This window comes from Pteropus medius, unplaced genomic scaffold (assembly GCF_902729225.1).
Source record: "Pteropus medius unplaced genomic scaffold, Ma_sr-lr_union100, whole genome shotgun sequence".
NCBI lineage: Eukaryota > Metazoa > Chordata > Mammalia > Chiroptera > Pteropodidae > Pteropus > Pteropus medius.
The window spans coordinates 16,450,716-16,463,743 of NW_024349802.1; the positions used below are offsets into that span (position 1 = coordinate 16,450,716).

General features: G+C 35.7%; 1 protein-coding gene across 5 annotated transcripts in view; it reads left to right on the forward strand.

The window, feature by feature from the left end:
• The window catches only part of SPINK5 (serine peptidase inhibitor Kazal type 5), a 118,253-nt gene that overhangs the window by 73,189 nt on the left and 32,036 nt on the right, over positions 1 to 13,028 (forward strand). For all 5 annotated transcript variants that reach the window (XM_039836475.1, XM_039836479.1, XM_039836476.1 and 2 more), the window contains 8 exons: positions 325 to 452; positions 1,930 to 1,996; positions 5,314 to 5,441; positions 6,726 to 6,813; positions 8,490 to 8,617; positions 9,860 to 9,935; positions 11,030 to 11,157; positions 12,397 to 12,475. In XM_039836475.1, the coding sequence (XP_039692409.1) occupies positions 325 to 452; positions 1,930 to 1,996; positions 5,314 to 5,441; positions 6,726 to 6,813; positions 8,490 to 8,617; positions 9,860 to 9,935; positions 11,030 to 11,157; positions 12,397 to 12,475 (822 nt within the window). The remainder of the gene's footprint in view (positions 1 to 324; positions 453 to 1,929; positions 1,997 to 5,313; positions 5,442 to 6,725; positions 6,814 to 8,489; positions 8,618 to 9,859; positions 9,936 to 11,029; positions 11,158 to 12,396; positions 12,476 to 13,028) is intronic.

Below are 13,028 nucleotides of genomic sequence, written 5' to 3' on the forward strand. Positions count from 1 at the left end.
GGCATTTAGAACATATTTTAAATCTCTTTGTTGGTGTCATCCAGCAGATGGTGAGCAAGTTGAGGACAAGGACTATGTTCTACCTTAGTTGTAGCACATAGTAGTTCATCTGTATTTTCTAATAAATGAATAAATAAATGAGTTCCATACTTACCCATAGGAATTATACAATACCTACTGAGCTCCTTCTACACATCTGTGACTGCTCTAGGTGGCTAGTGTGCACTGGACAGAGAGGCACTGAGTTCTATAAAATTTCTGAAAACAGTGTTGTAAGCATTGTAATCAGGATGGTGAATGTCAAGTTCTTTCCCTGTTCTTCAGGATATATGTAGTGCCTTTCGGCCTTATGTGAAAGATGGAAGACTTGGATGCACAAGGGAAAATGATCCAGTTCTTGGTCCTGATGGAAAGACACATGGCAATAAGTGTGCGATGTGTGCTGAGCTGTTGTAAGTATCATCATCTTTAAGCAGGCCAAGCAGGTGGCCCTGATGAGGGTGCACTTGGTTGCTATCCTAAGAACCACTCCACAGAGAGATCAAGCCCTTTTCACGAGGCATGCAATCCTTTGTCTTTGTAAGATGGAACAGTCCTTGCTCCCAGAGTGCCTTTTCTCTTTTTAATTCACATCATCGGCTAAAGGTCCTTGCAAGGAGTGAATTAATGATTATGTTAGTTATTACATTCAAGACTCTTAATTTGTTTAATTGCAATGACTTGAAAATACATATTATTTTATAAGGTACAATGTTTTAAAATTTAAAAACTACTTTCAAATGGAATGACCTAGATTAGTCATTTGACATGTATTACTTCATTTGGATATGAATAGAGACTCTTACTAAAAATGATAGTCTAATTAACGGAATAATAATATAATAATAATAGTAATGCTATATGGCCAAATTCATTATTAGTATAAAAGGTGGACTTCTATGAAAGGGGGACCTATTGGGTGACTCTTTCTCTGACTGCCTGACGTGGCTCTGAGCATTGAGACCCAGGTATGAGTACAATCCAATGAGTCTGTAATATTCTGGGTGTTAAACAAGGTATGGACTCTCTGATCTGTATGTCAGAAAGTCTTAAAGTGCTCTATGTACATCATTAGATCTTTAAATCAGGACAGGGAAAGATTTACAGGTTCATAAACTTCACACCTGCCTTTGAAAATTACAGTGCACTGTTGTAGAATTCAAGGGCATGCCCTATCAGGTTTACAAAACAATGATTATAACTGGTTTCCAGACAGGAAATCGGTCTAATATCCACTTTCTTATCTAGAAGACATGCACTTTTAGTGTTCAAACCTGCACTAATTCTGTGACTTTCCTTTCCTTTTCATGCATAAGCTAAAAAAGAGAATCTGACCTCCCTAACTCCTGGTTTCTTCCTCTGCAGAACTAAGACAATAATGCCTATCTCAGGATGAGTCTGCAATTATATATAATAGATATGAAGGACTTAGAAGCACAACTCCATGTAGCTTTTAATAACAATGATGCTTTTACATGAAGGCAAACAAATACTTTACAAGATATAAAAAGCTATACACAAGGGTGTGGATGACAGTATGTCAAATACCCAGTTTGGTTTCACCCTTGTCACAGCATTGTTTTAAAGCCCTTGGTTCTGCCTGTTAAAGGGAATTTTCCTGACAGTCTTCTGTTTGTCAATCAAGGAGTCACACCCATCCAGTTTTACAGAACAAAGCTTCTAATTGACTGTCAGTGAGTGAGTCAGTTTCACTCCCTTCCTTATCTTTAGAAATTTTCTGGCTCTGACAGTCAAGACAGAGAAAAGCTTGTCTCGTGTATTGGATCAGCTTAACTAGCTAGGGCAAGGATATGAAAGTGCTAAGCACAGAACCAGACACTGAAAATTTGATGGAGCCATAAACTGACCAACTGTTTTCTTTCTTAACAGCTTAAAAGAAACTGAAGAAAATGCCAAGCGACATGATGAAACCAGAATTCGACGAAGTGCTGAAGAGGTAAATTATTCACCAACATAATTTGGTTTTTGTGGCTATAAATATTAACAAACTTATGCTTGACCATCTGAGGTAATTTAATTTAATACTGTCATTGTCCTTCATTATCACATGAAATTTTTTCCTTTAATTTCACAATTCCTCAATTGACAATTCCTAGTATGTTAATCATTAAATTCAAATCTAAAACTGGCATTTCCCACCTCATGCTCAAAATATGCAATTTCCTTGCGACAACATGGATGGACCTCGAGATCATCATGCTAAGCAAAATAAGTGAGACTGAAAAAGTTGAAAATCACATGATATCACATATATGTGGGATGTAAACCTGAAAGCAACAAGTGAACAGGACAAACAAACCGAGACTCATGGACATGGACTATAGACTAGTGGTTACCAGAGAGGAGGGGTAAAGGGGGTCAAATATGTGGTGACAGAAAGAAATCTCACTATGAGAGGTGAACACGCAGTGTAAATATATATATGCCTTACTGTTAAAGTGTACAGATGAAACTTATTGGATTTCATTAACCAGTGTCACCATAACAAATTAATTAATTTTAAAAAATGCAATTTCCTCTTTGCTTAAAAAAAAATTACTGTAAGTCATAAAGTTTATAATTTTCAACAGACTTCTCTTTTGGTTAGTGTAAATTAATCTTGCTTTGATTAAATTGTAAAAAATGCAACATAATGTAAATTAGACAGGAATAACTTTAAAATAATAATTCTAGAGTCTGTTAAATATAATAGCCATTCATATATTTTATGTATAATCCCATTGACAGTAATCGAAGTCGTTAATTCTTCCATTATGGTTGTTATATTTAGTCAGGCCTGCATTTATAAAGGTCTCGTTTCTGTTTAAATAAGAATCTCAAACAAATATTGAGATCGTTGTTTTAAAGTTTAATATCCTTAAAATTGTTTTTTCTAGTTATTAGTATTTAAAAAAATCTTTTTGTTAATAGAATAGGCATTGCAGGTAATGCAGCCTGGATTTCTTAAATCAATGAGGTTATTAAACCCTACTTTGAATAAAAGCGCTAGCAGTTACCTTCCTAAATGATTAGCCTTTTGTTGAGAAGTCAGAGCATGGGAGTTTTAGCCTTAGTTCTGTCAGGCTCTGGGTGTGTGAAACTGAGTAAGTCATCTCTTCTCTCTGGGCCTCAATTTTCTTGTCAGCAAAATCAGGAGGTTGGATAAATGATCTCAATTCTGCTTTCCTGTTGGATCGTGATTCTGTCTTGCACCGCTTTGTGCTATCCATGTATACTATTTTTGCCAATTTCAGGGCATTTGCTTTCCTAAGGGAGACATAGATCCAGTTTTTGGTAGTCAAGGGCTAACCTTCCACTTCATAATGCTTTTCAATGAAGCAAATTTCCCATCCTACATAGGGTATTCAGTTTTCAATTAAGTAACACAGAACACTATGGGAGGCGAACACATAATGCAGTATACATACAACACACTATTGAATTGTACACTTGAAACATTGGATTTTGTTGATCAGTGTCACCTCAATAATTTAAAACACACACACACACACACAGTTGTCAGTAATTTGTTCAATACTCACTGAAATTTGAAAAACAGTTTTTTAGTACTGGTTGTTAAACTTGTCTAAAATTTTGGGCCTTCTTGTGATATTCAGCATTTTATTACTCCATAAACACAGCGAGTATTTTTTTCCCTTGTCTTTCATCACATCTCAGCTATTTTTCCCTTGTCCTCTCTGTGGCTGTAGTCATTGTTTTGGTGGAGTCACTGGACATGATTATGTTGAAAAGGACTGATTTATAGTGATGGCTCAATATCTGCCCCATAATTAAACTGTCAATGGGTTGCTCACTAAAATATTTGTTCAGAATCTCCTTGACTGAATCACAACTTATAAACTGAAATTATCATTGTTTCTCTTATGGGAATTATTGAGCATTAATTTTATTACCTGCTGTGATTATCAGGTGACTTGTCATCTGAGTCTATGATCCTGGATTGTAACAACCAGGAAGTTTGGAGCACACCCATTGCTCCTCCAAATACAAACATCTTCTTATTAGGAGGTGATTAAGATTCTCTTTTAAAGCATCCTAATGAAATATGTATTATTAAAAATAATCAATACGAGCTCTAGAAAAGGGCCTGAAGGGTATCTGTTTCAAAAACCTCATTGTGTAGAGAGTGAGAGAGGGTCCCAAAGATGACAGGGTTTGTTACAGTGTCCTAGTGAATTAGGAGCACAATCTAGCTACCCACGTCTTCTGACTGCAAACCACACTCTTTAAACGCATGTCTTCTTGGCTGAAATGGTAACAATTGAAAAGAATTCTAAAGAGAAGCATTTTTGTAGGTTATATTAAGGTAATATATTTCATCACAAAATATGTTTATTGACATAGAGATTCCCGAGTCTAGAGTAACTTGGAGGTGTGTGTGTGTGTGTGTGTGTGTGTATGTGTGTGTGTGAGAGAGAGAGAGGAGAGAGAGAGAGAGTAGAGAGAGAGAGAGAGAGAGAGAGAGTTTAGACCTTATCAAATAATAGTTTTCAAAACACAGAGAAAACCTGAAAGTACTGAACCAAAGCGTCAGGAAATCTGGGTGCATACCTCTCTTGGATTTTTTGGGGAAAGTTACCACCTTTCTAAAGTTTTCTAAATAAATATTTGCCTTGATTTTCTACCCTTCTAAGGTGGGTAATAAAGAAAAATTAGATTTACTCTTTCTGAGGTTTCTACCTACCATATTAGAAATATTATGAACATCAATAAAGGAGGCAGAGTACATAAAAATGATCCACCGGTCCACAGGGAGAACAAATTAAGCAAAATGCCATCAGATACCAGCTCATTCCTTTCTCCTTGCCAACTAGTTTGGATTGCTCTTGACTTCATTCATATTAAGCAGCGTTTAAGCATCTCATCTCACAGATTCTGTTCTCTGTTCATTGGCAACTATTTTTTTATGTTGGCTGCTGCATTTTGTTATGTCTTTGGTGGAACTCCATGAACAATCTTTCATTTTCATTATCTTTTTTCTAGATTTGAAAATTAATGAGAACTATCTAGTTTTAGAAAATATTTATTCAATCTTATTTTTTCCAAGGCTCTTTGACCTTTTAATAAATACATTACATAGCAGATACAGTGTAATTTCACAAGGTAATTACTGTTTTCTATTAATTCTCAATAGGCTACATGTGTTTATCCACACCTTTGAGACCTGACATTCTTTGACTATAGAGCTATGATGTGCATTTTCTGTATTAAAAAGTAGAAAAGTGCTAAATGTAATTACTTGTCTTTTTAAAGGATTTTTGCAAGGAATATGAAAAGGAAGTGAGGAATGGAAGACTTTATTGTACACGGGAGAGTGACCCAGTCCGTGGCCCCGATGGAAAGATGCATGGCAACAAATGTGCCCTGTGTGCCGAAGTTTTGTGAGTATAGATGTGGTTTTGTTGGAGTAACTCAGAAGGTGAAGTGGAGGTTGATTGGAATAATGACTAGGAACTATGTTGAGGTGAGGATTTGTTAAGAATTTTTGAGTGGTTTCGTGCTCTCTGCAAATCATAATGCTACCTAGCAAGTAGATCCTAATCGAGTCTGTCTATTTCTGAGTACAAATGGATTCTGTTTTCCAGTTGGAAGACTACTAGATTACAAAATACGTCTAAACATTTCCTTCCGGGACCTTGTAAACCTTTTTATGAGATAGCCATAATACAGAATAAGGGTAAAATCAGATGCCAAGACATTGATGGTTTCTTTCAGTAATTATCCCATTGTGACAGAGTTAGATGGGATGCCCACGAAAAGTTCATGTTCGTATGTGAATTGCATTAACTTTATCTTTTCAACTTGGACTTCTGACCTTGAGGGAAGAGCAGATTCCACAACATGTAAATTATGGCATTTATGAAGATGTCACAAACAAGGTCTCATCACATTTTCTTTCAGATCCTTAAACTCTATAAGCTCTTTCCCATATGCTGTCCTACTGCCACTTCGTCTCAGGCTTGGCCAGCTAATGTGTTCTCTTCCTTATATTGCATTACAAGATAATACTTCCTTGGATGAAACCTCCTAAAATCCCTAATTGAAATGATTTTATTTTATAACAATCATTGCTGTTGGCAACCATATAATTATTTCTATGACTACTTGTTGACTGTCAGTCTTCTCTACTTGTCTATAAGTTCCAAGAAGACAGGTATGTGTTTGTTTTGCGTACTACTCTACTATATGCCTAGGGCCTAGGCCAGTGCTTGCCAAAAAATATTTTCTAACTAAATGTTGGATGAATTCAGGAACAAAGATCCCTACTCTCAAGAACCTTAAGGGTAACTAACAGAATAAACCATGGATGTGGGAATATTCAGGTATGGAAATACAGTGAGAGATGTAGAATTCATTTTCATGTTGAAGTCTGAGATATCTTCTGAAAGAAGGTAGAATTTAAGCAGGGGAGATTTAAAAGAAGGGAAGATGACTAAAAGAACCATTGCAATGGAAGGGAATGGCATACATAATGGAAAAATTAAAGGGGTTCTTTGGGGAACTAATGAAGATTTCAATATAATAAAGGACTTTACAGTGATTGGAAAGTGTTTATTCAAGAACTCAGAACCATTTAGCTGTTTTCTCACCTGCACCTAAATGACTATTTTATAACATGAAAGTTCGAAACATCTATACTTGTTTACTTTTGTTTCTTTCTCCAGCAAACAGCGTTTTTCAGAAGAAAAAAATAAAGCAGATGAAAATCTGAGAAAGGCTGAAGAAAAAATTAAAGTTAAAAGAGAAACTGAGGTGAGGATTCGTTTGATCAATCTAGTTATAACTTTTGCAGTGTGTATGTGCACATTTTACTCTAGAATGCATTTTCAATATTGGTTCATTTTTCTTTCACTACTAATGGGTTTTCTGGAAACCAATTTATAGTTCTTATTTTATAAGATTTAGAAGAATAATATGGCATTATGATTTTTAGCTCTATTTGGAGGAAATTAATCAACTCATATTACTAATAGTTCCACATTCCTAAATGAAGGTATATATCAAAGCATTATCTTGTTTGATATGAATCCTTCTTCAAATGTGTGGTAGTTGTTTTGGAAGTTTTTATTTTGAAAGCAATATAAGTAGAAAATTTTAATATGCTTTCTTTAAAATCATACTACATTCTATTTTGTAAACATCTCGACTAGTCATTTGCCTTTTTTATATGATATCATCTTAGCTCAGATGCCTAAGAGCTTTCCTTTGCATTGATGCATTAGCATCCTGCCTGATATCTATACTTCCAGCCAACATAATCCTCAATCCTCAAGATTCAATTTATCTTCTACATTGTTTTCATAGAGTAGGAAATATTTCTATGAACCAATGGCATTTTGAAAATCCAACATTTGAAGGTATCCTAGAGTTATTTAGACCGTTTCACTCCTTGAAAAAACCCTGGATAACTTATTTCTTACAAGAGTTTACCCCACCCTCTATTATGTGTAGTTCACAGTTTTATAAAATAGCCCACTCCATTCGTTCGCCTTCTGCCTTCATGTAACTCCATCTTCCTGTTTAGGCCTCATTTTCAACTACTTTCTTCCCTTTAATCCTAGATTACGAAATCCCTTTAATTTTAGTTCTTAAATGTCTCTCAACTATTTTATTGTTCCCTTTCAATTTCTTCCTTCCTTTCTCTCCCCTTTCTTTCTCCCGTTTCTTTCTTTCTTCCTCCCTCCCTATCATTCCTTTCTTCTATACTTTCCCTAACTTCAGTTTCTAGCCACCTAAATCCTCCACACATCTGGCTGGGTCATCTTTCTAAGACAAAATGATTGTGTCCTTCTCTGCTATAAATATTTTCATTTCCCCATTTTTTAAGATGAAATCCAAATTCCTTTCAAAGTTTAGTGGCCTAGTTTTGATTTACCATCAGGATTTCCTTTTTGACCAGTTTTCAAATCTCCCCCTCTTAGCTAATTCTTTTGCCACTATCTTCATGGTTATAATCGGTTGTTTTGAAATAACATGTTTTTTTAGGCCTTTATGTCTTTGCGTATTTTAATTCCCCCTGGAGGACTTTTTTGCCACATTGTTTTCCTGGATGTAGCCTAAAGATACAACTCACTTATAAGCTTTTCTCTGACCTTCCATAAATTATTTTTTCCTTTGTGCTTCTACACACTTATTTCAGACTTGTGTCATATCCCTTAGCTTTCTATATTACGATTCTTTATTCTTTCCACTTGAGTGATATAAAAGCTAAACCGCATTCATATTTATATTCCTTTAACTTAATATATTTGTTGAACACACAGATGAATATCACAAGGAGAAAAGTATCACAAAAATTTTGGATGATCCTAAATTCTTAGAGCTTTATTGTTGACCTTTATTTCTTCTTTACTAATATTATTGATAAAGAGCATCTAAAATTCGTAAACAGAGAACTCTATCTAAGCTGTCTCATTTTCATTATTCAGAAACTCTGCAGTGAATATAAGGATCATGCAAAGAACGGAATACTTTTCTGTACCAGAGAAAATGACCCTGTTCGTGGTCCGGATGGAAAAGTGCATGGCAACTTATGTTCCATGTGTCAAGCCTTCTAGTGAGTATAGAGTTACAGAATGTCCAGGAGAGAGGGGATTTTACAGATAAACTCATACAATCAATTTGTATCATAGGTGGGTAAACTGTGCTTTGAAATAGGGAAGGGAGTTGAATAAGTTACACTGAGAATGTTAGGAACAGAGCTGGGAGTAAGTACCTAGAGCTGTTTATTCCAGACATCTGTTTTCCCTTGGCACTCATTCTTTAGCCCTGGAGCAAACATGAGCTCGTGCAAATATCCAGTCCTCCCTAGTGCTAGAGCTTCCTATATGAACCTGTTGTACAAGTTTATAAGCATCTAATCTTTCAGGGGGATTAGGGTCTAAAGTTAGCACTTAATATAGAAGTTGATTAGTAGATTTAAAGTTGCCCATGAAATAACCACGAACCCTTATAAAATTACATTAAATATTACTTGATATAATAGGACATTTCTCTAAAAGTTAAAATTGACAGTTTGCTTTCAAAATTTGGAACTGCTCTCAGTTTATGTGATTGAGCTCAGATGAAGTAGTTGATTTACATTTAGAATCTGTAGTCTTTTGTTTTGATGACAACATGTATGGTTGAAATACCATCAGTTAACTGTACATACCCTGCAATTCTGTTGTTCAAAGCAAATTAATGCTCATTTGGTTTATCAGTGTTTAAAAATCATTGGCCTTTTACCACCCAGCCTGCATTTTGTCTTTAGATGACATAGCCATGAGTAAGCAATACATTTAAGTTGAATTAATAAAGCCAGGTTTGCATGATGTGATAGACCACAGACTTGAATGTAGAGACCTTGGATAGTTGTAGTCATAGCCTGAGCGTGTAGCCACAGCCTCTCTGCCTCACCTCCTCTCCATGAAACAACAAGGGAACCAATCCATGTGCTTTGTTAAGGCCACTTTCAGCCTCCAAGTGTAATGTCATTGTGGCATGAGTTTTGACAATCTCCTTTACGGACTTTAATGATGTTTCTTTTCTGACCACTGGCAAGAAGGATAATTTATAGAAAGTGAGTTTTCTAGATCCACAATTTCTATCTTTCTTTCAATGTTAAGCAGAAACTATGAAGAAGTTATGGTATCTTACCATACTGGAGCCTGTTTTGTTGCTTCTCATAGGTATGTAGTGACAAAAAGACAAAATTACTTTTTGCAAAGGAAGGAGGACAGATTAGCAATGCAGGAATGTGGAGATATTATTGCCTGTATCTGGTATTATGGCTCTTTTTATTTTCTCTCTCATTCAGCCAAGCAGAAGCTGAAGAAAAGAAAAAGGCAGAAGAAAGAAGTAAGAGAGAATCTGGAAAAGCAACTTCATTTGCAGTGAGTGGAATCTCTCCAGTAAATCCTACTTGGCACTATTATTTAAACATACTTCAAAGGGCCCAAAAGCTGAAATATTTATTGCCCTGTAAAAATCCCTGGAAAATCTTAACCCTTCAATCTGGGGATGACATTGAGATGAATGCTATGGGAGCTCGATCGATTTTTGCTGCTTCAGAGGCTAAGCCTGTACAATAAAAATAATGTGAAGCCTGAAAAATGAATCCAGTTCTGGTTTCATCAATTACAGACTGTACAGCTTTTACTAATCAGTTTTCAGAGACTCTACATGTATATTTTCTACATGTGAATTCTTTTAAATTCACATCTGATTTGAGATTAAAAAAACCTCGATCCCTCACACACGCACACACACACACGCACGCACACACAGCATGGTTTTTACCTCTGAAATATTATATTTGTTTCTATAGTCATATGTAAGTTATTATCACCTACTGTTTAGATAATGAAAGTCTCCTGATTTTTCCTTTAAGTTCCATCCTTTCCCTTATTCAACCATCCTCCCTAACACAGCTAAAGTTGCAAAATATTTACTGCTCTGCTTAAGCCCACATTCAGCTTGTCATCAACTACAGGATTCATTCCGAAATTCATCTTCTGCTATATGCCATGTAGTGTCCTCCTTGTGTTTCTCAGCATATTTGAACAATCTAGTACATGTTTCCCATTCCATTTCTTACCCAGGAAAATCTTATTTACTCTTCAAGGTCTCACTCAAATTACTCTTGTTCCCTGACATCTACCCTGATTTCCACAATCAGATTGCATGATCTCAACCTCTGAGTTCTCAGACTTTCTTGTACCTATATGTTTACGATTATGTTATTTTAGATTATGTTATGTTAGATTATAGTGGAGTTTACTTGTCTACTTTTATTATATTGTTCCCATCTCTTAGCAACTGATAAGTGTTGTCAGTTCAATTGAATTTTACATTTAAGAGAAACACACCTAAAACACACCTGGGCTTGAAGAAACACAACATTAGTATCTGCCAATGTAGATGCTCTAATCTTCTGCTTTAAATAGGAATGATATGTATGTCCAACTTACTTTCTCTATTTTGACAGGAGCTGTGCAGCGAGTACCGCAAGCTTGTGAGAAACGGAAAACTCCCATGCACCAGAGAGAATGACCCCATCCAGGGCCCAGACGGGAGAATGCACGGCAACACCTGCTCCATGTGCGAGGCCTTCTTGTGAGTAGCACTGACTGCAGCTGGGCAACGAGGGAGGTTTAGTCCTTTCTGCTTAATTTTTTTTCTTTGTTTTTTTTTTTTTGAGTTTTATTATATTTTATGTCTTAAATTGTGTTTGTTTCTTGTCAATGACATTTTGTACCACATTTTTGCATGATCACCGAAAAATAATTTCTGCATGTCGATCACTAGTTGAGGCCCTGTGGAAGTGTAAATGATGTAGAAGAAGAGTCTTACCCGTACAGACTGGGATGTGAAGTAATCTGAAATCACACAACAAATCTCAAACCCAACAAAGCAATATGCAAATCAGTGCCTCAGTTCATACACAGGACTTGGGGGGTAATCAGACTATGGAACGTCTGGGCTCTAGTGGCTTTAACTCCTCTCAGGTGTCTTGTCAGCTTGAAGAACTTTGCCGAAGCCTAGTCTGTGCTTCTAACCCTAAATTTCACCCTCACGGTAACCAGAACTTATCCTTCATCATACTAATCACAGTTCGTGTTCGTAAATGTATGCGCATGACTATTTGTTTAACATTTCTGTCTTCCACTAGACAATTACTGTTATTGTAACAGGGATTCTATAAAATGTGAGCATTGAGTTCAGATTAATTTCCTGCTTCATTTCTGTGTTCAATTATGCGAGGACCACTTCAATAGGAAGATGACGTATTCAGAGGAGATGGAAAAATGTATAAAAACCACGTCCTTTACGAGTTATTGTGGCTTGGCACATGTAGCCAGGGAAAAGTCACCATCTTGAAATATCCAAGTAGTTTTTTGTTTTTAAATGTGGAAATAGAACTAGTTCCAGGTTGTCTCCATGAATGAAAATGGGACCAATGAAGTTTCTGATGGAAATTTCTAATGGTTCGAGGACTTCATGGATGAAATGATCTACCATGGGATTTCAAGAATGGTTTAGGTAGAGAATTTATTGGCAAATTAAAGCACAGTGAGATAGTAGTCAGAGACACAGTTGTGAATATTGGAAGTTTAGAAAACCACCTCTGCTCTAGGGTTTAATGCCTTAGTCTGCATTTATTAGTGTGTCCTTGGAACAGTTGTGCATTCAGTTTTCTTGTCTGTAAATTGGGTTTATAATAGCAGCTTTGCGACATGCAGGTTTGAGGATTTCATTAGTATGAGCACAAGGTTAGGCATGATATTTGAGAGCACTTTTGATCTAGAGATTCTATGATTCTTACTCATCTCCTTTTTCATCACTCTCTTTTAGCCAAGCAGAAGAAGAAAAGAAAAAGAAAGAAGCTGAATCAAGAAATAAAAGACAATCTGAGAACACAACTTCCTTTGAGGTGAGAGCACCCTTTACAGGTCAGAGGTCAGAGGTATGTGGATCTGGGATCCATAGCTGGTATTCGGCAATCCATAAATTCTTGGAAACTGAAACATTTGGACAGTTTGTGTTTATACATTTGTTTATAAGTGCGCATATACACATGTGTAAACGTGACTATTTCTAGGTTGAGTCCATTACTTTTTTTAATGTTTATTTTTGGACTTTTATTAAAGTGTCAATGGCTTTATAACACAACTATAAATTCAGCTAGTATCATTGGGATGGCCTATAAAAAAAGAATATGCATGAAAAAATTAATTTTTAAAAATCTCTTATATTTCATCATTAAGGGTAAATTAAATTAAAACATATTTTTCAAATACATGTTTGAAAACAAATGGTTTTCACTTAGAAGACACATTTGAGAACAAATAGTTTAATACTTAATTTTTCTGTCATTTAAAAGACTGAGCATTATTGTAGCTTAATTCTCTGCTTCAGTAGGTTACAGTATTTTTAAAATAATGTTTTCATCACTTAATTCATGTCTTCAAAGTTAAGAACTATCC